The sequence below is a fragment of the Giraffa tippelskirchi genome, chromosome 5 (assembly GCF_054371585.1).
Source record: "Giraffa tippelskirchi isolate mGirTip1 chromosome 5, T2T-mGirTip1v1.2.pri, whole genome shotgun sequence".
Taxonomy (NCBI): Eukaryota; Metazoa; Chordata; class Mammalia; order Artiodactyla; family Giraffidae; genus Giraffa; species Giraffa tippelskirchi.
Genome location: NC_137279.1, coordinates 43,170,524 through 43,197,057, shown reverse-complemented (window position 1 = coordinate 43,197,057; position 26,534 = coordinate 43,170,524). Strand labels below are relative to the sequence as shown.

The window sequence follows — 26,534 nt, the reverse complement described above, 5'->3', positions numbered from 1 at the left end:
ACATTTTCTCCTTTTGCTTATTTCTCCCTACCAACTATGTAATACATACTTTTTCTAGTATATTTATAATCACCTCAAAGGAAAAGTAACTCAGAGAGTTTTAAATTTCCACGTGTTGTTATGTCCATGTGAGAATTTGCTCTGAAATGTTGATAAAATTATTCTTAAAACAAATATCACTGATGCTTTTGTTGGGCTAGTATTAGGAAGTAAGGTTTATCTTGAAATTATAGTAACAAATAGCAAATATATTTATTTTCTGAATTCACTGTTTGATAGAGAAATGTGATTCTAATTTGGATAATCACCATGAATAAATGCTTAAAATTTCTATAATACTTTTAAAATAAAGTTTGCTGACATGGGCAGAATGTTCAATTCACTGCTGTTCTAAAGCAATACTGGTTGTGTGTTTACAGTCAAACAGAGTTTAATTTTTATTGACTCTTTCAGAGCCCTCACGTTTGATTTTTTTCTATAGACTGAAATTTTACTGTCTGAGAATATATTCTTGTTTAGAATTACTCAATCTATTAGAGTTTAGAGTTGAAAATTGGAAAATGTCACTACTTATGTAACTACTTATCTCTTTTTTCCAGATAAAGTATTGGCAAATACAGTTAGATAGACATCGGTTAAAAATGTCAAAAGTTGCTGATAGGTAAGTATTGCAAGATGCCCATATAAATAAAAAAATGTTCAGATGACAATTAAATGTGTTCAATATCGTGAGAGAACTGGTGGGAGGAGAACTGATATAATTGGAACCCTGTAAGAAATATTATTTTCTTTTCCCTTTTGAACATAGAAAACTTTCAAAGAGCTCTTTTGTTGCACTTCAAATGACAGAATGATCATTATTATCTTAGATCTCTAGAGGCTCAATCTTTGTGCAACCACAGTCAAATACAGAAGATAATTCCAAGGAATTGAATCTTTTCACTCCTGCTAGGAGAAAAAAAAACTCAGTTCATTAAGTTGTTGGTAACTTAGAAACTTTCTGTTAATTCTTCTTAACATTTATACTACTCAGTTATTTTATGACTCCAGAATTTGAATTAAGCTTAGATTTTTACGTATTTTCTTCATTTAAATCTGTTAAGACATTCATATTCCGCACTTTGAGGCATTGCCGAATCTTACCTCTCCAACGTTTTTCCTCTCCTTTCTCCCTTTATTTTGTTTTAAAAACAGATTTTTTTCCCAAAAAACGTGTTGTGAGTGAATCCCCCTTTACCTAATTCTTGTAAATACTCTTGACAAAAATTGCCTTTTAACCCCTTCTCCAAGTTGAGCTAACATCTGTTCTGCTGTGGGTAGGCTAGTTGACCAAGGGTTGGAATTGCTCCTTGGCACTTCCTTCTATACACTGACCTTTTCCATTTTGTCTCATTTTAATGACGGAATATTAATTCCTATTGGTAAGGTATTGGGAAAGATGGAATCCTTAACCATATTTGTCTTCAAAGAAGCACAAGCTGTTGCATGAAAATTATTGAAACATGAAAACTGCTATCAGAATTTATTCTATAAGCAAGCAAGGATTCCTTGGCCAGATGTTTTTATAGTGTGTCCCTTACAAAGATCAGTTTTACTTCAACCAGAAAACTAAAGAAAATGAAAATGTTTCTTTTTCTCAAGTCTGCTAAGTTATACAGAACAGTATGTAGAATATGACCCGTTTCTTGTGCCACCTGACCCTTCTAACCCATGGTTGTCTGATGATACTACCTTCTGGGAACTTGAAGCAAGGTAAGTGACATTTTCTCTTCCTTCCAAATATTTCACTTATTTCAGGATTTGAATGATATAAAAAGAATCCTATAACTGACTAATTGTAGAAGTAATTTTACTCTTTGTCTACATTAACCATCATATAAAGCTCTTGTTCAAGGCAATGGTTTTTGAAACTTAGATATTTGCACTATATTAGATTTGCATTTCCAGAAAGACTGGCACAAAAACAATCAGATGTGCAAGGGTTTCAAGGTCGACTAGTTAGGATCTTTAGTTCTTAAAATTTAGCTTATTGTTTTTAGCTTCCTTGAAAATCCACAGAGCCACAAAGGTCCATCTATTCAAGTAAAATGAATGCTAAATCCATACTTACTTAAGCCCAATACAAGTATGCCTTTATAAATTCTGTTTTGGAACAAAATGAATTTACCATAAACACTCTAAGAGAAACTTACAAGTGTCTGACTTCCTAAGAAAACCAAAACACAATTTAAGACTCCCTGGTTTCTTTCATCAGCTATACAAGAGAAGAATTATATCACCAATCTTGATAAAGTCATAAAAACATCACTGCATACCCCTTCACAGAGTGAGGATTTAGTATTCTGTAGCACTTAGCTAGATTGCATTTATGGACCTTCTCTTGCTTTTATGTCCGTCCAGTGGTTCTCAAATGCTTGACAAGTATATATCTCTTCATCCATAAGTTTTCAGTTTTATAGATGTGAAAGTTGGAATCCCAAAATGTTGTGACTCAGCCAGGACTATGTCACACATTGAATCAATAATAGAGGCAGAAATCAGGATGTAAGCCTTTTGATTCTCAATGCATTTTCCTCCAGTACAATGTGCCACCGTGAGACTTCATAGTGTAGTGGTTAAGAAATTGAGCCCTGGGGTCAGAATGTCTGAAATATTACCTATTCAACATTGGAAAGTTATAACCCTCTATCCTTGACTTCCTCATTTATAAAATAAGAATTATAATAGTACCCATCTCAAAGTTGCTGAAGAAATCTAAAAGAGAATCCATCTCTTGGTGTTTAATGCTTAATAAATGTTAGACTTTATTATTAATGCCTAACTTTCATCTCACTATAATTTCATGCAGAGTCATCAATGAGAGATTTTTTTCCTGAAAAATATGTTAAAGATGGGAGCTTCAAAGGATATATGATTTTGAGGGGAAATGTAATAGCAGAATATAGAATTTGTAATGAAAGAAATATATTTGGCTTTGTTTTATTTTCTATAGCAAAGAACCAAGTCAGCAGAGGGTAAAACGATGGGGTTTTGGCATGGATGAAGCATTGAAAGACCCAGTCGGGAGAGAACAATTCCTTAAATTTCTAGAGTCAGAATTCAGCTCAGAAAACTTAAGGTAAGACATGTTGTTTGAATCTTATATTCTAAGCAAGAGTGACCTACTTGTGATGAGTCTGGTGATTTTGCACTCAACAGACCAGTTACTATCCCACCAACATCATGATGAAGCTATGGACCTATTGAATTTCTGCCTCTTGGTAGAGGAAGAAAAGGTAATGAAAGCAAAGCACTTTGTCCAACATTATCACTTCTTCATAATGGTTTATTTTACACTGTCTCCTGATCTTTTAACTATGTAAATCTGATGCATTTGAAATGGACTGCATAAAGAAGTATCAGACTAGTATTTGGCAAAACAAAGAATCATCAATAATACATATGTAGTTTAATTAAAATATCACCTATTTATCATATTGGTCTTCTTTGTGTATTGCATCTCAAGTAAGATCTAGAAAAAGAAATTGAATGCCTGTATAAATAACTTGAAACAAAATGATAGAGGCAGTGCATTTACTTTGTACACTTAAACACAGCCTCAGGGCAGTTGAGAGCAGTACCAGATTGAGCTGTTAGTGCCTGCTAGAGAGGTGTGTATCCTGTTCATCTGTTGTAAACATCATCCTTACATAATTTTGAAATTTTTTTGACTTAAGGGGCACCTGGAAATTGAATTTTTAAATGTGGGACACTGGAATACATTTTAACAGCTCTAAGATCACTGAAGTGAGTGATAACTTTCCACTACATAAAATGGTTTTTCCACAAGCTCTTTCATTCAGTATTCTTTTGAAATGGAACTCTCTAATTTACTTTCCTATGACTTACTCAGTCCTGTGAAATCCATTTACAGAAAGTTGCCAGCATTCCTTTATTTTCACTGCAACTTAGCAGTTCCAGAATCATCACATTCTTTTCAGGAGATTTAATAGATATCCAAACCAAACCATTTAGAAGAACATAGAATTTTGACTGATGTCCCATGGATTAAGCAAGTTGACCACAGGCAGAATCTGGAGAAATTTAATTATGCCTATCATAGGTTTCAGGGATGCAGCTTCCTACTCTTTTTCAAGTATATTGAAACTTGAAAGCCTGTTGACCAGGCTTTCAAAAGGTCTGCAGGTGCTAAGGATTTTTTTGGACCTAAATAATATTTTCTGTCATAAAGTCACATCATCAGCTATTGAGTACAAGAATGCTTTAGAAAATAAAGCAGAAATAAATCTAGTTTTAGTCTTTTATGGAGTTTCCTCTAATTCTCTATGTTTTTGGGAAAAAAAATGCCATCATCATGGGTTTGATGATAAATAAATAAGCAGTACCTCACCATTATCACCTAATCAAATAAAAATCCTTCCTGATTTTATTAGAAGTATGGCTTACTCATGAATACAAAGATGAAAACAGATCACAACACAAAAGGATGAGTGTTAGATCTGAGAAATACAGGAGAATGGCAAACCCAGAGGGAGAGATCACTCAAAGCCTCCTCAGGGATATAGCTTCCAGCTGAGACCTGGATGATATGGAGATAACCAGGCGAAAAAGGAAGAGGAAAGAGGCTTTGGGACTAAAAGATTAGCATGTGCAAACTCTCTTTCATGAATGAAATTGATCATTGCTGATTTTTTCCATGCCTTAACCATTTTTATCTCAATAATCCTATGACACACTAAATTGCCTGATAAGTAATTGCATATAAGAAATGTTACACATTTCATTGTATGAAAATATATAAATATCATCCAAAAGGCTTTCTGCCCTATATTTTAAAAATACAGAATAATTGCATTTGAAGTAGTCTCATTCCTAGTTCTGTCGAGCTTGGATATTTCATATTTTTATGGAAGAAATGTTTAGTTCTAGAAAGGTAAATGCTTGTATATATTTTTGCAGCCTAGAATCTCCCTTTTCCATTTCTTCCTTTAATTTAAATGGCCCATGTATATGTCCTTCCCTGCTGTGTTAGGAAAATAGGGGTTGGATATACCAAGAATCAGAGGTTATATAAAAATGTTGCAAATAGACAGCAGACATAAGTATCTACCAAATGCTATTTTTAATTTTGGTCTAAACTGATAATTTCGAAATAGATTTATTGTGTTTAATTAGAATGATTTCTTAAATCTGAACTAAATTGCTTTTAGAGTCCTTTTTTTTCTTTTTAAGCATTATAATCTGTTAATATTTTATTGCATGTTATGTTGAAATATAAACAAAGTTGTATAAGAAAGAAACATTACATATTTCTTATGTAGTCACATATATATTTCTTGAGTATATACTATAAGTCTGTTATATGTTTCCCTACTAAGAACAGATAGATAGATATAGATAACAAGTCTGGAACATCTAGTATATGCCACGTGTGTGTGTGTGCTTAGTCGCTTCCGCTGTGTCCACTCTTTGCAGCCCTAGGGACTGTAGCTCACCAAGCGCCTCTGTCCATGGGATTATCCAGGCAAGAATACTGAAGTGGGTTGCCATGCCCTCCTCCAGGGCATCTTCCCAACCCAGGGATTAAACCCACATCTCCTGTGTCTCCTGCGTTGCAGGCAGATTTGTTACCCACAGAGCCACCTGGGAAGTCCAGTGTATGCCATACATAGTATGCTTTATATTCACTACTTTTATAAGTATGCCATGCCATATTTTGTATTTATTGTTTCTGATTATCATTCAACTAATCACTGCTTCAAACATGAAATTTAAATATTAATATCCTTGCCCCATTTAACAAACAAGCAAAATATGAATAGAAGAAGTTAAGCATCTTTATAAGTCAAATTGCTAATAATTGCCATCCTAGGCTTTCTATAAACCAATACTAAGCTTCTGTCCACTGCTCTTCCTGTTTCTGCCTAGGTATCTGGTGTCACAGACCAAGGGAGACAAAACAGTCCATTTAACCAGCAGGGCTAATTACACCTAAATACATCTCAGTGCATCTTATTTAGCATCTGCTATTTATGGAAGTATGGCACTCATGTGAGCATTTTCTTCAGGTATTGAGACAAAAAATAGTCAAGAAATACTGCTCATTGATAAGTACGTATTGAGACAAAAAATAGTCAAGAAATACTGCTGATTGATAAGTACTTATTTCTCAAATAGAACTTCTAATCCCACTTGGTGTGCTTTTGCTCGTTCCTCTTTCAGGTAAACAAAGTAAGTACCAAGTAAATTTCAGTAATATGAGAGTTACATAATATGAGTGCCTAAAAATATCTCAAGCACTTTAAAAGTGCCCTTTACATAATTTCTCATTTTACCTAATGGAAACTCAGTGAAATAGGCATTATTATCCCATTTTACTGATGAAAAAAATCAAGGCTCAATGACATTAAGATAATTCCTCATATTCCACCTTTCATATATTAAGGGGGGAGTGGAGTTTTAGTGAGTTCCCTTTACATTCTACTAAATTATTGCAATGATGACTATGCTGAGGCTAAAAAAAGCAATGATGCATTTAGTGAGGCATTCAGGAGAGTGCTTTTGATAATGTCATCTGCTTCAGATCTGGGAGCAAACCCTATATATGGCACTCACAGTGGGCAACTTAAATAAGTGACTTAGTCTTCATATATTCCATTTTCTCTGAAGTGGGAGAAATATTAGCACATACTCTATAAAGTTGTAGGGATTGCATGATTTAATATACCTAAATCACCTAGAATAGCGCCTGCACTTACAGTGTAGATGCTGTTATTATTACCTCCTCAGGCCTTTGATATTTCATCTATAATTTCAAGTCTATTTAAGCTGTCACTGCATCTGTGTAGCCTTCCTAGAACTCCCTTTTCCAATGCACTAGTTGCCTCAGCAGAGGGGCTCCTTCCTGCTCAGCTTTCCCAGACTGTCTGGTTTGTGCCTATTCCTTGAGAGTCTCTCATATGCTTCCTTGTATTATGGCCATTTGAATGGTGTACCTTTGCTAGTTCAAGAACAAAGACATTCTTTTTATCTGTATGTTCAAAGAGTGCTGAAATGAACTTGTTGTCGTTCAGTCTCTTAAGTCATGTCCGACTCTTTGAGACACCATAGACTTCCCTGTCCTTCACTGTCTCCCAGAGTCCACTCAAGCTGATGTCCATAGATTCAGTGATGCCATCCAACATCTCATCCTCTGTCACCCCCTTCTCCTCCGGCCCTCAGTCTTTCCCAGCATCAGGGTCTTTTCCAGTGAGTTGGCTCTTCAATCAGGTGGCCAAAGTATTGGAGTCTCAGCTTCAGCATCAGTCCTTCCAATGAACATTCAGGGTTGATTTCCTTTAGGATTGACTGGTTTGACCTCCTTGCAGTCCAAAGGAGGGACTCTGAAGAGCCTTCTCCAGCACCACAGTTCAGAAGCATCAATTCTTCAGCTCTCAGCCTTCTATATGGTCTAACTCTCACATCCATACATGACTACTGGAAAAACCATAGCTTTGCCTGTTCAGACCTTTGTCAGCAAAGTTATGTCTCTGCTTTTTAATATGCATCAATTGTAACACTTAGGCTCCCTCAGATTGCACATAGCATTCCTATTATGTTGCACATTGTCAGAACTTGTATTTAAAAAGGAAATGGTCTTGACCCTTGCCTTCTGAAAGCAAAAATGTTGGGTTCAGATTTAAAGTATAGTCCTTGTTGGATTATCTACTGATACCTGTCTATGGGAAAATGGTATCTAGAAACTGGAAAATTATTAGATTGAGTAATATTTGATATTCTAATTCTAGCTCGGCTGCTTTATTACTTATTTTTTGAACTTTCCTTAATCCCTAAGTTAAAAACATAATAGTTATGAAGGTACTGCTTATCCCCTTCTACTTCTGTTAAAACTCTATAGCCTGTGTTCTGTGTAAGTTGCTCAATCATGTCAAATCTGGGTCTGGTGCATTGCAAGCAGACTCTTGACAGTCTGAGCCACCAGAGAATCCCCTGTAGCTTGTAGTGATTCATCTCTGTGGTCATCTTCTCCATATCAAGATCGCGTATGGCCCCTGTTGAGGATAACAGATCTAGTACTTCCTTTTTCAAGTGTCCTTTTTCGTTTGTTTGTTTAAAGACACTATTATGACATACATCTTCATGTTTCATCATTATTTCTAGATCTAAACAAAAAGACACAATATAGAGCAAAATTTAAAAAAATGAAACCCATTAATATGGTGTGGCTTTTTACTAGACTTTGCTATTTGCTTTTATCAACCAGAATATGTCCTGGTGTTCTTTCCTTTCAGGATAGACTATATTCTATACAGAAGGACATAAAATGTATATTTTATATTTAGAAGTAGGTCAATATTATTTTTTCCAGAGTTTCTGAATTGCTATTATGCTTCTACAAATTTAAGCCTTTTGAACAATTACATGTGAAAGCTTGCTGCTTCTGTCATTTCATAAGTCTCAGAATTAAATAGCCTAAAATTAGTTACTTGCCCTGATTTCTCCAGCTAGGGCATTTTCTAATCTGTGTCCAGGCCTCTTTTCATTCCAGTAAAGCTTCATGGTAATTCCCTTACCAGGTAAAGCAGAAAATCCTCTCCATACCAACCCTCATTGCTCAAATGGACAAAAGATCCAAAAAATAGAGTATGTGGTATATACTGTATGCCCCCAGTCAGATGATCCATGTCACGCCTCCTAATTCCCTTCAAACTCCTCTTCCTGTCTAACAAAAGGTTCTTTAGTACTGCTACATTGTTTCAGTAAAAATTTGAGGCTGTGTGGAATCAGGGCCCTGGCAGGCCTGCTTTTCAGTGTGTGCGTGGGCTTAGTGGCTCAGTTGTGTTCGGCTCTTTTTGACCCCACGGACTGTAGTCTGCTAGGCTCCTTGTCTGAGCCACCTGGGAAGCCCCTGATTTTCAGAGAACACTTAAAAGATATTGTTCTTAATATTTCCTTTCCCCAAATGTTATATCTTTGAATACAACTAATAAAAAAGTCAGTAGAAGCCTGTTTCTGGATGCCCTCAGAGAGAATTAGCTTATCATTATGCCTCATTGTGAACTATATGAGAAGTCAATATTTTAAGAATTTTCAGATTATCAGACATCAGACATTAGATTATGTCTCATTTTGTGTAGATTCTGGCTAGCAGTGGAGGACCTGAAGAAAAGGCCTATTAGAGAAGTTCCCTCTCGAGTTCAGGAAATATGGCAAGAATTTCTGGCTCCAGGAGCCCCCAGTGCTATTAACTTGGATTCTAAGAGCTATGACAAAACCACACAGAATGTGAAGGAGCCTGGACGATACACTTTCGAAGATGCTCAGGTTGGTACATAGATGGAACTCACATTGCATCACAAATGTGCTCCTGAGAAGTTGAGATACTTTTGTTTTATTTTCATTATAATCTGTGGCTATGTCTAATATTTTCAATTAAGGGGTGTGTGCGTGTGTGTGTGTGTATGTGTGTGTGCACGCGCGCTAAGTCGCTCAGTCATGTCCGACTCTTTGCGACCCCATACACTGTAGCCCACCAGGCTCCTCTGTCCATGGGGATTCTCCAGGCAAGAATACTGAAGTCGGTTGCCATGCCCTCTTCCAGGAGATCTTCCCAGCCCAGGGATCAAACCCAGGTCTCTTACATTGTAGGTGGATTCTTTACCATCTGAGCCACCAAGGAAGCTATATGTAAAACAACTAAATGATCTAGAAGATAACAGAGATACTTTAAAAAGAAGAGTTTTTAAAGCCTGGGGATTTTTGTAAATTTGAATCTTTTTACATGAAAATTTCTTGAAGGGAAATATTTTAAATGTTTGAAAGCTTTTTACTTCAGTTTCAACTCTGATACCTCACTAACACATACTTGCACTCTTTAACTTATCTTCTAATATGAAGAGTCTGAGATTCTGACCTTCCTAAATAATATATTATTATGACTAGTCAGAACTAAATTAAATTAGCTTAAAGTTATATAAAACTCAAACCAGTTTTGTCTCTGATGACACAATGAAACAGTAAAAACCAGTTTTTATCTCTGATGAAACAGTAACTTTAGGCATTTTTTTATTTTCCAAGTTACTTTTTTTAGTCTACAAAAAAGAAGAAAAAATGAAATTGATATTAAGATGTTAACTTCCTAAAACATACTTTTATTTAAGTGGTTTTTTTTCTCAAACTGGATGTAGCTGTCTCCTTAGAAGTAATTTTAATTTCCACTTTCTCTAAAAAGAGTATACTGTGTTCAAGAGGAAAAATGAATGTGTAATGAGAAGATATTACCTAATGATGTGTTGAAATTGGCTTTTAAACCTGAACAAACATGTTTCAAATTTCTTAAAACCTCTTTTAGAAAAGAAAGTTAGCTCTAAAACGTATCTTGTTTTTTAAATAGCTATGTTACTAAGAGAAAATAGAGAAGATGAAACATGAGATACAGAAAATTCCATTCTTATTTTTACTCTTGGTATAAAATATATTTATCACTGGCTTTGGTTTAAAAAGAAATGAGCCACTGTGTGGGAAACTAACACAAGTTGAAACAGCCAACCAGAAACCCATTCATTCACCCTGGCTCTGCCATGGTCTTCTATGTGGAAATAATTACATTTTATGGAGACACATGAGAGAGAGCAGGAGGAAAATTCTGTTGCTTATTTCTCTGCTGTTTTATCTTTTTCTCAGTTCAGGATAAACTTTCAAGCATTTTTTTAGAGTCAACAATGTGTAAAATATTTGGAATGACCTTCCCAAAAGTCTTAAAAAGAACATTTCTTTGTTATCTGTGTCACTGAAAAATCTTTTTGCTTAATGTGTCTTCAATAAAAGGAAAAGGCATAATTTCCTATAGAAAATATTACCACCTGACTATAGGCTTTTTTCAGTCAACCTCAGCTATTTAATCCCAGGTTTTTGTGGGTTTATAAACCCTATATTCAAAAATATAATAATAGAAATTCTTGCCACTGTTTAAGAAGAGATACAATGTTGTAAAGGAGATTCTGAAGGCAAATTGCCTGGGTTCTATTCTGAGCTCTGCTCTGTGACCTATTGCAAGTACATCTTTGTGCTTTAGTTACTTCATATTTAAAATATATATGAAAATGGCTGCCAGCCTTGTTGAGGTTTTGTGAGAATTTAATTAACTAATATAGGCAAGCGGTTTGAAGTGTACCTGGCACATACTGAAACATATTTGAGCACTTACTATGCCTACCCTCATACTTTGCTAAAAGTTTATCATTCCTCAAATCCTGACAATAACTCTAGTTTATAGATTTGAAGATCAAGGCTCAGAGAAGTGAATAAAATTGTCAAAATTAACATGTTTGTAAGTGGTAAATCTTGAGCAAGATAGGATCTGAATCCCAATAAAGCACCTTTATTTTGAGTCCAAAATAAAACATCGTCCCACTTTTCCAACAACAAATTCTGATACAGTTCCAAATGTACCATACTTTTGGAGATGAACCTTGGGCTAGAGCCTGAATGTCAGGATTACTGAGGATTAATCCTGAATGTCATTAAGTGGATTCACAGTAACTACAAATTATTACTGGTGTATTTAAGACCAGGAAACTAAGTCATCTCTTAAAATATATGTTTTCTCCAAACAAGTAGACACTGGGACATTCAGGATACTCTCAAATAGTTCAGAACTCTGCCTCTAACAGACTAGAATGAGCAAGGAGAATTTATGCTCCCTTAGGCTGCAATAAACCAAAGCAGAATGTCCTTGGATTGGGCCAACATTGAATTAGGTGAATATATTTTTTTCCTTTGTCTACCAATATTCATCACCGAAGCAAAACATTGCAAACCATTAGGATTAAATTATCAAATATTTACCTAATCTATTTCAGAATAAGTCAAAACATGCATACAAATTAGGATGTTAAGCAATTAAATATCACAAAATTTATTTCTGGACTTATGCTCTGGCCTAAAGCAGATGTGCATGACAATTTTCACCAATGAGATGATTCATTTGGAAAGTCTGAACCCTCCAAGTACATATAAATGCCAAGGTATCTAGAATGATTATTGAATCCTTACTTCACATCATTCTCTTTTGGCTTAATCTTAAGATATAGCAGATGTATTTATCTTAATGGTCTATATAAATCTACAACTTGATTTGAAATTATGTGATGACAGTCTACGAACTAAATCCCATTTTTTTAAGGACTGGATGTGATTTACCTCCTCCATAGACCCCAAACCAGTTTAAACATGAATCCTTGAATAAAATAATAAATTTGAAGGTCTAAATTGTTCTATAAGCATATAAAATATTCTCATCAGCATTATCATTATTCCAGATTTGTTTTTGAATCAGATGTTGCATTCTTATCACAGTATTTGACTTTTCCTGAGAAATAATAAAGAGGCACTTCAACCATTATTTCTTTTTAGGAGCACATTTACAAACTGATGAAAAGTGATTCATACCCACGTTTTATAAGATCCAGTGCCTATCAGGAACTTCTACAGGCAAAGAAAAAGGTATTGGTTCTTTGTGAACTTTTATGACCTAGTTCTGAGTTATAGTTATTTGGAGTAGTTATCTCTGCTGGGACCACACTATTGGACAAATGGTAAGTGGATATACTCCAAGACCCTTCCCCAAACCCCTGCATTTTATCAGGGTCATTTAAGTTGTATGTGTTTCTGCCTGTTGATTGCTTATTTTCTTTATTGCGTGTTTGTCTCGGCAGATGTCCATGCTTTACAAAGTTTTTAAGATGCTGTTCTCATGTTTCATGTTAGTCTTTTGTATGCCAGTTTAAGGAAATAAGAAATTACAATAAAGAAAGGAAAAGAACAATGCCATCAGATCAAAAACTCAGAGAGGATTTTCCTCATTCTGTAAACTGGAATGTATGTATATGCCCCATAACTCATTTTTTTCCTATGATAGTTGCCAAAATGCAGCAACTATCAGCAAACTAAATGTTTGCTTCCAAATATTTTCATTTGGCATTTATCCTGAGTCACTTAGTATCCCTGCGATGAGGCATCATACCTAAGAGCTGCTAGCACATTATTGAAGAACTGCAGTAGGCTACATTGTTCAATTAATGTTTATAATCAAAGTCTCACTGTCAGTAACACCTTATTAATCAGTTTAACAGAAAATGGAAAATCTGGATGTAAACACTAACATCATTCATTATTTTGTAATGTTAAAATAGTCCATAGCTTCTTGAAATTCTGAGATGAAATGATAATTTTGTATAATTCATGATCATCACTTAAGCTAATGATATTTTTCAAAGTCCATTGACTTTGCAACCAGACAGTTGCACTGACCAGTACAGCAACCACCAGCACATGCAGTGATTTAAATTTAAATTAATTGCTGCTGCAGCTGCTGCTGCTGCTGCTAAGTCGCTTCAGTCGTGTGCGACTCTGTGCGACCCCATAGACGGCAGCCCACCAGGCTCCCCGTCCACAGGATTCTCCAGGCAAGAACACTGGAGTGGGTTGCCATTGCCTTCCCCAGTGCATGAAAGGGAAAAGTGAAAGCGAAGTCGCTCAGTTGTGCCGACTCCTAGCGACCCCACGGACTGTAGCCTACCAGGCTCCTCCGTCCACGGGATTTTCCAGGCAAGAGTACTGGAGTGGGGTGCCATTGCCTTCTCCTTAAATTAGTTAAGATTACATAAAATTCTAACCGAATTTCTCATACTCAGTGGCCACAGCTAAAGACTTCTGAAATATTAGTATAGAATGAAATTTCCATGCTTTCAGAAAGTTCTGTTGGACAGCAGTGGTCTATGGAATTAATGATGTCAACAGAAATTTAGTACCAGTAGAAAATTATGAGGAAATTCTGAACATAAGCCACTAGATTTTTCAATAATGTAGGCTTTGAAAATGTCAGCGTAAAGCCCAAACATATCTACTTTATTTCAGTGTCATTCAATTTTGCCTGAAATCACATCATTTTGTTTGCACAAGAAGATTTTTGGTGTTATAAATATAAGCATTAATGCAAACAGAGCCCATGCCTTGTGACAAGAGGCCTTCTGTGGCAGCTCTCCTGTTTTCCTGATCCCTGTGATTTAGAACATGAATTTGGTGTTGCGTCATTTCCTCACCCTGTCTTTTTCTGCCATTTTTCTTTCTGGCTTTTGCCTTCCTTCCTTCCTTCCTTCCTTCTCTCTCTTTTTCTCTCTGTTTGTTATTTTTCTTTGCGCCACCCAACCCCACACGTATAAGTTGGGATATTCAATGGATCGCAGAACATGTTTTGAAAACTTTGCACAGAATGTGGTAAGTTTTCATTTTTAAAGAATTACAAATCATGAAGTCCAATTGGGAAATATTCCCAGTTTCAAGCCCCATCTTCCATCCCTTTGATGTAACAGCAAAGGTATTTATTGTCTTTATTTAAGTTCAGAACTTCCTATTTGTCTTTCTGTCCCAGCACTTCCTAGAGTAGATAAAGATATCATATGTGAGAATCTGTATGTATCAAACTAAGTCTTGAAAAGTAGTGTGTATTATGATACATAAAATGAAGAAATAACTATTTATATTTTTATTCTATGTATCTGTCTTTGTTAACGATAGTGCATGTATTTCTGTACTCTTTCCCTTAGCTCTTCCTAAGGCTTAAAAGATCAAGAACTATGAGGGTTTTGTGTCTCCTATTTTTGCAGAGAGAAAATGACTTATTTAACAGTGTATAAAGCCAGAGCCAGACTTAGTATGAATGGGGATTGGTGACAATATATGCCCACCAAAGACCCACTAGCATGCCTTTCTCATTTGTTATTTTTCAGCAAAGTGTTGAAAACTATTGCATAAATCATCCAGGAAACCAGTTGTTTTCCTACCAGTGTTTTCTTAGTATCTTGCTATGTGTTTTAGTGATATGTTTGTTTGTGAGATTCTTTTTTTTTTCTTTTTTTGGTATTGTGCCAGTGCCTTTGAAACTTTCTGACATTGTATAAGCTCAAACTAAAGCCTTCAACACATTTATTTTTATAGGGCAGAAACATCCCTATTTTCCCATGCCATAAAAACTGTACACCAACACTGAGGGCCAGCACTAACCTGTTATGAAGAGGTAGAAAAATCTTGGTTTATACTCAAGTTTGTCTGCATTGTCTGTTGAGTTGTGTGGTCAGCTCCATGCTACTGCCGCTGTGGCTTGTGTGTTGTGGCTTTTGCTGTGATGGCCAGTTAAGTGGAGTTATGTGTGTTGAAGTGTAAACGAATTGGATTCAGCAAAAATACGGTTTTTGTTTTTAGTCTCCTTCAAGGCTCCTTGTGGTGGGGAATGTTAATCAGTTCTTTTTATGAATTCCCAATTAAAAGATTTTAAAAAGCAGTGTGTACTTCGAACACTCATTGTGATTCCACAAATTAAAGGACTGGAAAATGAAGGACTCCAGGAATTAATCACACTACTAACTTCCCAAAATTTTGGCTGGATCTTTTGGAATCTCTGACCTTTAATAAAAATTTTTCTTAAGCATGCCTCATAAGTCACCATGGGAAGATAAAGACAATGCTAAAGAAATGCCTCAAGATTTTGCTGGAGAAAGTCACCATAGGATGTTGCACAGTGCTCTGTGTATTGTTTAAGAATTGTTTCAAATTCATTCTTTTCTAACATAGTGCTGACAGAATATTGTTCTTGAGATTGGATTGGAAATTTCTGTGATATAATTAAAAACATATAATGCAACTTAAGGAAGGGAAAACAAAATGGCTGTCTTTCCTCCAACATCATCCCCACATCTGACCAACTTCCTCAACTCTTAAAGTAGCACCACATTGTCACTCATTGCAAACGTTAAGAAAAGATCAATAGGAAACAAGAGGAAGTGAGGAAGTAATCCTGTACACCTTCAATCAAAATTTATATACCAAGTGCCAACTATACTCTAGACATTGTGCTGTATCTTAAGAACAAGACCTTGATTACTATGGTACATAATGATATAAACAAAATATTATGATGTACAGGAGAAAAATCAACCATTTCTATTTGTTTTAGGGTGAATAAGTAGAGTCCATGTATAATATGAGAATTTCCACAAGTTACATTTAACTGGGTAAAGAGGGTTTCATTAGGCCAAGAAAGGCAATCGTCTTTTTAAGGAGAATGGTACAAAAGGCTGAGATTACTGAAGAAAGATAAGTTGAATAACATCCATACCAGAGCACGTATATACACACAACATACTGATAAATTTCAGATAACCTTCAGACATAGTTATTTAGGATTAATCCTTTTCCATCCAGGAAAATGAAAAGTAATATTTTTATTGAATATTTTGTTTTGTTAGTACTCTAAAGAAATGGAGTAAAAAATTAGAAAGGCTCTCTAATTTCCTTAGTAAATTACAAGTTACTACATTTATTTGATTAGTCATCAGAACTGAATTTCTATCCTGAAAATTATTTTTATACAAAAATTAAAAATATTGTACTGTATATCATTAAATCTTATGATGGTTAATTTCTATTTAAAGTTCCCTTTAACTTTCTATTTTCATTTATTTTTTATTTCCTCTTGGTTCAGTGTTTCTCAATATTATGATTCCTTTTAGAGTCAGCAGTTGTGTTGGGCATCTGAAGTACTTACCTAATAAATTTTATGGGATACCTTTATAGGATCAATAGAATGATTTTAACACAAGATAATGAATGAGTGGTTTTATTATAACTAAATAGAAATAATGGAGGAAAGATAGAGTTTAAATAAACATTTTAAAGGAGTTCTATGTGGAAGTTGCTCTGATAAATATAAGGAAGCTACAAGATAAAGTGTCTAAGAAACGAACTTGGGGAAATACATTTAAACAAGTATGTAGACTCTGAAAGGACTTGGGGAAAGTGAGATAATGATAGTAACTCACATTCATTGAGTACCTGCCATGTGCCACGCTCTGCACTAGGCACTTTATATTATCTAATTTAATTTAATCTGAATCTGCTAGTTAGGTTAAATAATACTCGTTATTTTACCCATTTTATAGGTGAGAGAAAGTCAGGACTGGAAGGGAATTTTTCTGACTTTAAATTCATTACTTTATAGAGTACTCATTTTCTTCCTATTATACCCAGCACTGGAAACCTAAAATGTTAATATTTAGGCTTGAAAACCAGTCTCACCCTTTCTTGCCATATGAATTTTTAGAAGTCAGTTAAACTGCTGCACCTCAATTTCTTCATCTACAATTTCTTTAGCCAGAAATAGCTCTAAATAGTACTTGTACAAATAAATAGATTTAAGAAATTCTTTAAGCATGCTTTTGACACATGCTTCATTTGCTTAAATTGTATCAGAAGTATCTTCCAGGTTATTTCATATTCTACGCAATTCTATTTATTGGCTGCACAAAATTCCTCTGAAAAATTCCTATAATTTATTTTTCTATTCCTCTATTGATGGACATTTATGTTATTCCTTATTTCTTTCTTTCTTTATTCATTGCCATTATAGCTCAAAGTGTCATAGGCATCCATCAAGTTAAATATTGATCTTTTTTTTCTTATGCTCATAAAAAATTGCTCAGTTAAATGGAATGCAAAATTACAAAAGAAGAAATGTCTATTTATTTTTCTCTCTCTTATCATTACCTTTGCCCTAATGCAAGAGATACATACACTAGAAGGGAAAATAACTTGTAGAAGGCAGAAATCAGAGTTTGTATTCTTGATTTCTAAAGCACTTGTGTTACACATTAATAGCAGGCTTCCTTGTCAATTAGTCTTCAATCTATGAAGAATTACAATGTTTTCTGGCAGTTTTATGCTGTTTTTTTTAAGATGCTATCAAAGACTCTATGGATTATTTCTAGTCCTTGGTCAAGTGATTTTTAACTTGGTTTTATTAAACATGAAATCTGGTGTGAAATTTCCTTTCCATATGCTAACAATCACCATTATTGTACACTGAGCCCACCCTTCCCACCCATGAATAATATAGATTCCATGTTTTGGAAATACAACCTCAGACCAGTTATGGAGCAAACCTGGGAGAGGGCAATGCTGTGTCAAATCTACTCATGCAGGCTCACAACACTTGAGAAGTAACCAAACCAGCATAGATTAGAAATATCAAATTCCCAATAGGAAAGAAGGAACAGATATAACTTGCACAGTCCAGCCTGAAAATTGCATCAGATTGCAGTCATAGCAGCTAGGTTATTTGGGGCTTAAAATGTTTTTTAAATCTAGAAATTTTTTTTTCTTGTGAACTAAGATTATAGCTCCTCAATCTTCTCTTTTGCTGCTAGACTTTTGGTTTATTGTTTGTTTATCAATTTTCGTGTAAGGTCAGTTCTTTATTCTTTCCATTAAATTTTATCTTGTGAGTTATCACATTATGTAATTTTTTGGAGTATCTCTTTGTTATCCTGTCTTTTAACCAAGATTAGCAAATTGGCATCATTCATGCATTCATTTTAGTAGAATTATATCAATTTAGTCAAGCAAATTGCTGATTAAAATGCCATAAGAACAGAAATGAAGAGAGTTCCACTACTTCAAAAATTAGCACACCTTGAAGGTAGTTGTTTATTCAGTTATGAACTTCCTCTTTTGTCTTATCCACAGAAATACCATGAAAGACTGATAAATGCCTTACTTGTTTAAAGCAACTTCCTGTCCTCAAGTCCGGTGAACTCTTTTTAAAAACAAGTAAATGAGCATGTACTTGACAAAGATCTAATGTGGTTTATATGGGGAGTTCTTTGCAAAAAAAAATAATCAGAAGAGCAATACACCATTAGAAAAATAAGCAAAGGTCTTGATCGCTTTTAACAGAGGAAATACAAATAGTCAACAAATATAGAAGAAAACAAAAAGAAAACCTATATTAATAACCAAATTTAATTAAAACGGCAACAAAATAACTTTTTCCTCCAATAGATTAGTTTTTTTTAATAATAATATCTAGGATAAGAAAATTGATGAATTCACATATTGTTCACACATAGTAGGGATATGAATTGCTAATCATTTTCTTGCAGAGAACTTTATACAATGTGTCAAAAGCTTCAAAAATATTCTCTCACATTCAATCAGTATTTCAGCTTCTAACAATTTAATTCTAAAAAAACCCAGATGTTTACACATAAACAAGAATATTCATTGCATCGTATAGCTGCCAAAAATAAGACACAATCTGAATATACAACAATTGTGAATTTCTTAAATGCATTAAGGTGTATCAACCTGATGCAGTTATTAAAGAATAGATTTTAGAGCATTGGCTTTCATCTTTTTTTATCGCGACCCATTACTATGACATAGTAATGCAATATATATATGTTTGTGAGTGTGTGTGTATGTATATATAAACTGTACTTATGCATGTTTATATGTGTATAGGACTAAAATAACCTTTCAGAAATAACACATTCCCCTATAATATGCAACCTACCCTAATATGTTTTTATTTATAATATGATGTGTGATTTTTTTCTAAATGTTGGTAGCATCTTTCTAAATTGATTGCCTTTCCCACTAATGTGATGAATTTGAACAAAATGTATGTTACATGGGTAATTGATCAAAATATGATCATTTTTAATTAGAATATTACTCATAATAAGCTTTAGTACTATGTACAGTATAATTTTAGTTTTTAAAAAAAATGTTTTTGTATAAAAAGTAGAAGGATATATTAACATGTAAATAATTGTATTTTGAGTAATGTTTATTTCTTCTTTATATTTTTCTATGTTTTCCTCATTTTCTCTAATGAATATACACTATTTTTATTTCAGGAAGCTATTCTTAACTAAGGAAATGAAAGTACTTGGCTTTACTTTTTCTATCTCAAACCACACAAGAAGCTACTAATAAGAACTGGTATATAAATATGTTCATAAACCATCTCTTTTAAGTACATAACAGAATTTCTTCCTGTGTTCCACATTAAATATACCAGCCTCCAAACTAGCTATAGAATCCCCTTCCTTCTTTCCTTTCTTTCTCCCTCCCTTCCTTTTTTTCTTTTTCTTTCTTAATTCTCAATAATTAAGTTTCCTTTAATTTTTGAGGAACTCACACTTTTCAGTTTTGCTGAAATTATCCACCGTGTTTCAGTAAACTTACCTGCAAATTATCCTGGGAGACTTGGTTTCATTTGAAGCAGGGTTTTTCCAAACCCCTAGCCTAGTTCAATTCCTCAACATATCCCCACTTAGTTTCACTGATAGCAACAACTAGGGCAAAATAAAAGTTAAAAAGACTCAAATTCTATCAGTTAATTACTTAACAGGGTGTGACCAACATGCTCCCATTTCTCATCCTACCATGCCTCTCCTCCCCTAAAAGTTACTTGTACCAATACATTTGAATCTCATTACCCTGATTTCTAGAAGCTTATTCCTAAAATATGACTTCCAGTCAAGGAACTCAACTCATGCAAAGAAACGAGTACATTTCTGGAGACTTCTATAATATTAAAATTGTTTAACAGCTATCAATTGCTTTATCAAGCCAGGTGACTTAGAGGATTGTACAAAACAGCATTTTAAAAAATGCACTTGCTGTTGTTGTTTAGTCGCTAAGTCATGTCCGACTCTTTGTGACCCCATGGACTATAGCCCACCAGGCTCCTCTCTGTCCATGGGATTTCCCAGGCAAGAATACTGGAGTAGGTTGCCGTGCCCTCCTCCAGGGGATCTTCCCGACCCAGAGGAAAAAAAGTACTGACAAAGAATCCAGAGAGGTTAAGTGCAGAAGAACTTAAGGGGCAATTAGAAGACTTCAGCAAAAACATGAGTAAGAAGTTTATCTGAAGAGTGAGTAGAATCCAAGCTCAGAGAGTAACAGCTGCAAAGACCAGGCAGAGAACCATTCTGTGGAGTGACAATAGGTAGTTTGAAAGGCCAGGGAAGCCAGGTTAGAAAGGATTTTGAAACCCAGGCAAAGACGTTTATATTTTTTAAGTGAAACAAGTGCAATTTTCGTATGAGAATAAACAAACAAACATATCCTTTAGTTCAGCCTGTCATAAGCTTGTACGTTTCTTATCTCTAGTCCATCAGCATCTCATTACCATCAAACAGCCCTTTTTATCACGCAGCTGTGGGGCTCAGCACAGGTCCGATAACTGGGTCACATACACCAATAGAAAGTCAATGACAAGATTTGCCCTCTCCTGGTCCCAGAGCCTCTGGAGCTGACAAGGCATTCTAGAAGGTATTTCTAAGTCTACAGCAACACATGGGAAAGACTAGGCGGTAGTGATACGAGACAAACAAGTAGGAATAAGAGTTAAAAGATGTTAATATTTTTTAATCCAGTCAGTTCAGTTCAGTCACTCAGTCGTATCCGATTCTTTGCGACCCCATGAACTGCAGCACGCCAGGCCTCCCTGTCCATCACCAACTCCCGGAGTTTACCCAAACCCATGCCCATCGAGTCGATGATGCCATCCAACCATCTCATCCTCTGTCGTCCCCTTCTCCTCCTGCCCTCAATCTTTCCCAGGATCCTGGTAATTTCCTACTCTTTAAGCTCTTTCATGGCTATCTTCTAAAAATCCATCCCTTCAGTTAGTGTTGGCTTGTTTTGTGTCCTGTAGACTGGTAAAGACTGAATACATTGTTTTTATGTTTTATGACAGTAATAAAACAAGTAGCTGGTCACCCAAGCAAATATGGCTTCTCCCCTACTTCCTTCATGGATTTAGTGTCTGCAGGAAAGGAGTATGGACATTTCTTCCATCTCCCAAATGCTGAGGGCTCTCATATGGAGCTAAGAGCCTGATCTTCATTTCCATTTCTAGGGATTCACAGCTCTTTGTCAACTTTCTGTTATTACTTTAAGACCAATAAAAAACTTTTAAATCATGTGAAATTCATAACGTTTGATAGGCAACTTGAGAAAAACAAGAATGAGCACGTAGGTTGTTTTATTTGGGGGAGTTTTATTTTCCTAATTATAACAAAATCTCTATGCAACATTTTAAAAGGAAGGAATTAGTTTGGTGGAGATGAAATTTTATTGTGAGACACTAGAAAAACTTCTTTGTTTATATGATAGCTATATTGTAGATTATCCAGAGAATCTGTCTTCACTTAGATGCCAGTTAAAGTCAGGTTAATTTTGTCCTGAAATTGATCATGTGCTAGCATATTGTCCATTAACTAGATATTGTAAAATCTCACAGGATGCTGAATTTTTGTTTTGAGTTTCTGCCTTTGTCTTTCTCTATGGATTTCCATTTCCAGTGTAATCTGTTTCCTTTCATTTAACTTTTATTTTACATTGGAATATAGCATAGTTGATTAACAATGTGTTCTTTTCAGGTGCACAGCAAAGTGATTCAGTTATACATAAACATTGCATGTATCCATTCTTTTTCAAATTCATTTCCTTTAGAATCTAATAAGAACGGGTATATATAACATAGCACAAATGTAGTCATTTGGTTAAAAATAGTTATTATCCATACAGAATTCATTTGTAAGCAATTTGGTAAAAACAAAACAAACAAACAAACAAAAAAACCCTGCTAGTGGTAAGGAATTTTAGCCCTTTTAGTTTCCAGAATTAAGATTTTTAGAACTTAACTATGAAATTTTCCCAGATTCTTCAACTTAGAAAAATTAGCAAAAATTAGATAACTAGCAGGATTGTCTTTTAAGATGATTTCATACAGCCTCCAAGGATCCACACTGAAAAGGATTATTACAAAACATCTGATGTGCAAGTATATTCTTTCTTACCTGCAAAAGAGGATTAGTGTTCTTTTTAAAATTTTCCAGTAGAGTGGGAAACTGATATTTCTTTGCACACTAGAGAGTGCACAAAATACCTTTGCACGGTATTTTTCTTTTCAGTACGTGAACAAGGCAAGATTTGCACAGGGGGCTTACAGACATATCCACATGATCTACGTCTTGAAATCTAGATAACTCACTTGGGTGTCCATGCTATATACTTTGACCCCTGAGTGAGGCACTTAGGTTTTTTTTTTTTTTTTTTTTTTTTTACTGTTAGATATACCTAAATTTGCCTTCCAATTGTCTCAGTACACAAAACAAATACTCTTATTGTATATTTGGTGAGTCCACATCCCACAGAGTTTCCTGTATTGGTTTGTTAATGTATACACGTGTTCTCCCATTTCTGTTCATCTGCTTTCTTACTATCACAAACCCCAGATTTACTGTAGGCCTGTATTTCTCCATGGGCTTCCATGAATGAGTATTTTTAAATTATTTCCTGCTACAACAGCATACCAAGCTAAATCTGTACCTCCCCCCTTTTAAAAATGAAGCCAATATCAGGACAATACTAATAACTTCGTAGATATTTGAGGGAAAAAGTAGGTAGAGAACCATATTACCATTTGTTACATTTACAAATATGACATCATTTCCACTGATCAAAGAGAAAAATGATTCTGAGTTGCAAATGGCTTCCTATTTCAACCTAACTATGTTATTCATCCTCCCAATAGTTTGAACCAAATTATATTAATCTGTAGTTTTAAAATAAATAGTTTTATGTTAGCATCTTCCTCTTCCTCCTCAACTGTGTATGAGTTCACTCTTATACTTCAACCAATATAGGTTCTCCCCACCCCACAAATGGCGTTAGAAACGGTAAGCACTTTTTAAAATACATTAGTATCAGAATGAATATATATGCACACATTAGTAGCATAAGAGAAAAAAGTGGTAGATGTATAAAATAATGTAATTTTCAAGTATAGAAAAGTAGTTTTTTTTATTCAAACATTATTTGATTAAGGTATTGAAGTGTAAAAGTAGTATAATTTTAGCTTCCAAATTCATGAGAAATTTTGTGTTCTTTTTGGAGTCAGAAAAGTGACTTTGAGTCTCAGGATCCTGATGAGAAAGAATGTAACAGTAATAATAATAATAATGGTAATAATATAATAAGGTAATGACTAGCAAACTGAGTACACAGAATGTTCTGAAATAGTTTTAAGTAATTTACCTGTATTATTCTTCATAAAAAGCTTTTAAAATAGGTGCTTCACTTATTCCCATTTTGTGAATGAGGAGGAAGCAAGCACAGGAGTGACAAGAAGAAACAAAGCATAGTTTGTCTAGAAAAGGGAAGTCGCTCAGTCGTGTCCGACTCTTGGCAACCCCGTGGACCGTAGCCTACCAGGCTCCTCCGTCCATGGGATTCTCCAGGCAAAAATACTGGAGTGGTTTGCCATTTCCTTCTCCAGAGGATCTTCCTGACCCAGGGATCGAACCCAGGTCTCCCGCATTGGAGGCAGACGCTTTAACCTCTGAGCCACCAGGGAAGTCCTTAGTCTAGAAGGCCGATGTAAAACAGGGTGTCCTGGGAGAAATCTGCATTTTCTTTCAGTATTTTTCTTCCCATAAAGTGATTAGAGCATAGCTAATTGGGAAAGTCCTTTGTAGACGAGTCCTGGCTCTTCTACAATCAGAAGTCAAAACTTGCTAAAAGCTAAGTTATGAACTCCTTTTCCCCAATTAAAAGAGAATGGTGCTTCATTTTTATTACTGCTGTTCAAGGATACAAAAAGACCTTGTCAGTTACTGTACAGTATGTAAAGAAATATTGATTCTGAAATGATTAATCATTTTTTAAATATATCATTCTTTTTCCAGAATAGTCATGAATGCTGATTTCTCTCCCCAAACCACACCACTCATTTATCAAACTCTGAGCCACATTAAGTAGTAAATCAAGACTATTGCTATGACTAACTTATTACTAAAATATATTTCTCAAAAAATCTTTTGATTTTCCTTTATTATTTTATCCTCTGAGAAGTACAAATTCCACCTATTTTTTGTACTAAACATATACAATGAGGGATAAAACAGAAATAACCAAATTGACAATCTGTTATTCTGATCAAAAATTTAAAATTTCTTACCTCTCTAGAGTATTTGCAATTTACAGGGACAGTTTTGACTATCAAGATGTTCAAAAAATGAATATGTATACTAGTTATTAACACAATAAGTGGGATCAGAATATATGGGGTTTTTCTGGGGTTGAGGTTGGAGGAAATCAAATGGAAAAGAAAGACATTTACAGTTTGAAGTACAAAGCAAATAGTCTTTTCTCTTTAAATGTAAAATTGGCACCAGTTGTTTGTTTTTCCATTACCATATAGGATAGGGAATAGATCCAATCATGAGTTTCCAGCAGTCTCACCCTCAAAAATCATTTTGTTTAATTAAATCATACCCTGTGCACATATGAATATTTATAAATGCAACACTAATCTTAGCAGCTGGACAAGAATGCATTCACGTTGCTGTCTTTCAGAGCAACTTCCTAAAGTTTGCTGTAACATGTTATAACCAGTTGCAAACCTAGGTGTTGCATCATTGCTAAGCCTCAATGGAACATTTTGGACATGTTTTATGATTCGCTGATTTGTGCTGTGAACCCATCAGTCTGTTTGCAGGGGGAGGAAGCGGGTGGAGGGGTGGAAGGATGGAAAAAGGGAGGATCATTTTGTTTGATGTGTTGGTGGAGGGAGGGAGGGAACTTGGTTATGAAGTTTGAACTAAGATGCATCTAAAGGGTTCCATTTTGACCCTTGTACAGTATAAACTGCAATAAACAGATGTTACTCATAAGCAGGTTTTCAGTGATCATATTGTTTTCTTTTTTTTCCCTTGTTTATATTTTTTCTCAGGGGAAATCTCTCACGTCAAAGAGGTTAACAAGCCTCGTTCAGTCTTATTAAAAGGATCATCTTGTAGCATGAAAGCGAACTGGAGTCACTGCATATACTTTGTAGTTCTTTGTTGTTACCTGGAGCAGAGGACATTAGACCAAGATGTTGCATGAGCAAAGGACCTGAATTGTTCTTTCTTTGTGTACATTAAGGCACTGCCATCTCCAAGGGACTCTACCATCTTGACGCCTCCATTTCAGAATGTCTGCTAACTTCTTCCTTGTACTAAGCTGGATCTGTGTCTTTTCCTTTTTAACAGTTCAAGTGAAGTAAACCTTTTGTTTTCCCCCTTTCTCTCTCTCTTAAACCTTCTAGACACGCAGGTCACTAAAAATTCAGTCACTGGAAGAATTGTAAAAGGAAAAAAGCATATATAAAAAAGTATACATACAGCTTCACATTTATTAAATAATAAATTAGCACAGAAAGTTTCATTTCACTAATGTATCACAGTCAGAAACAAACTTAACGTCTTTGTCTGTTGTCTATACATTCTCGGTTAATGTTTCTTGCATTTATTTTTATACCATATTTAAATAAGAGACACCTTTTACTCCAGATGTATCAAAGTTGATCCCTTCTATGTAAATTTGTGTATGTTTATATTGTTTTATCTTTCATTAAAAGATGCGTAATCTCGTTGCTTTTGTAACTTTTGACTTCTGTGCTAATTGAAAATGAAACTCCTGGGAAGGCATTGACAAGTGTAGTCACAATGTAAGCTCTCACCCTAGGAAGTTTATTTCAGGGTTTCAAGACAAGCTTGGATGGTGGAGCAGCCAGGAGCAGATTCAAAGTAATTCATCTGGGAGCTCACCCCAGATCAGGAAGATGGGTTTGCTCCCGT

General features: G+C 34.9%; 1 protein-coding gene across 13 annotated transcripts in view; it reads left to right on the top strand.

Annotated features, from left to right (window-relative positions):
- Window positions 1-26,327, top strand: part of RGS7 (regulator of G protein signaling 7) — a 467,979-nt gene extending 441,652 nt beyond the window's left edge. For 9 of the 13 annotated variants that reach the window (XM_081485629.1, XM_081485631.1, XM_081485632.1 and 6 more), the window contains 6 exons: window positions 600-661; window positions 1,642-1,752; window positions 2,993-3,118; window positions 9,138-9,324; window positions 12,415-12,504; window positions 25,646-26,327. In XM_081485629.1, the coding sequence (XP_081341755.1) occupies window positions 600-661; window positions 1,642-1,752; window positions 2,993-3,118; window positions 9,138-9,324; window positions 12,415-12,504; window positions 25,646-25,696 (627 nt within the window). In that variant the 3' untranslated portion in view covers window positions 25,697-26,327. Of the gene's footprint in view, window positions 1-599; window positions 662-1,641; window positions 1,753-2,992; window positions 3,119-9,137; window positions 9,325-12,414; window positions 12,505-14,997; window positions 17,997-25,645 lie in introns of those variants that run through there. The other 4 variants (XM_081485630.1, XM_081485626.1, XM_081485627.1 and 1 more) reach the window with 3 other exon arrangements.
- The last annotated feature ends 207 nt before the right edge of the window (window positions 26,328-26,534 follow it).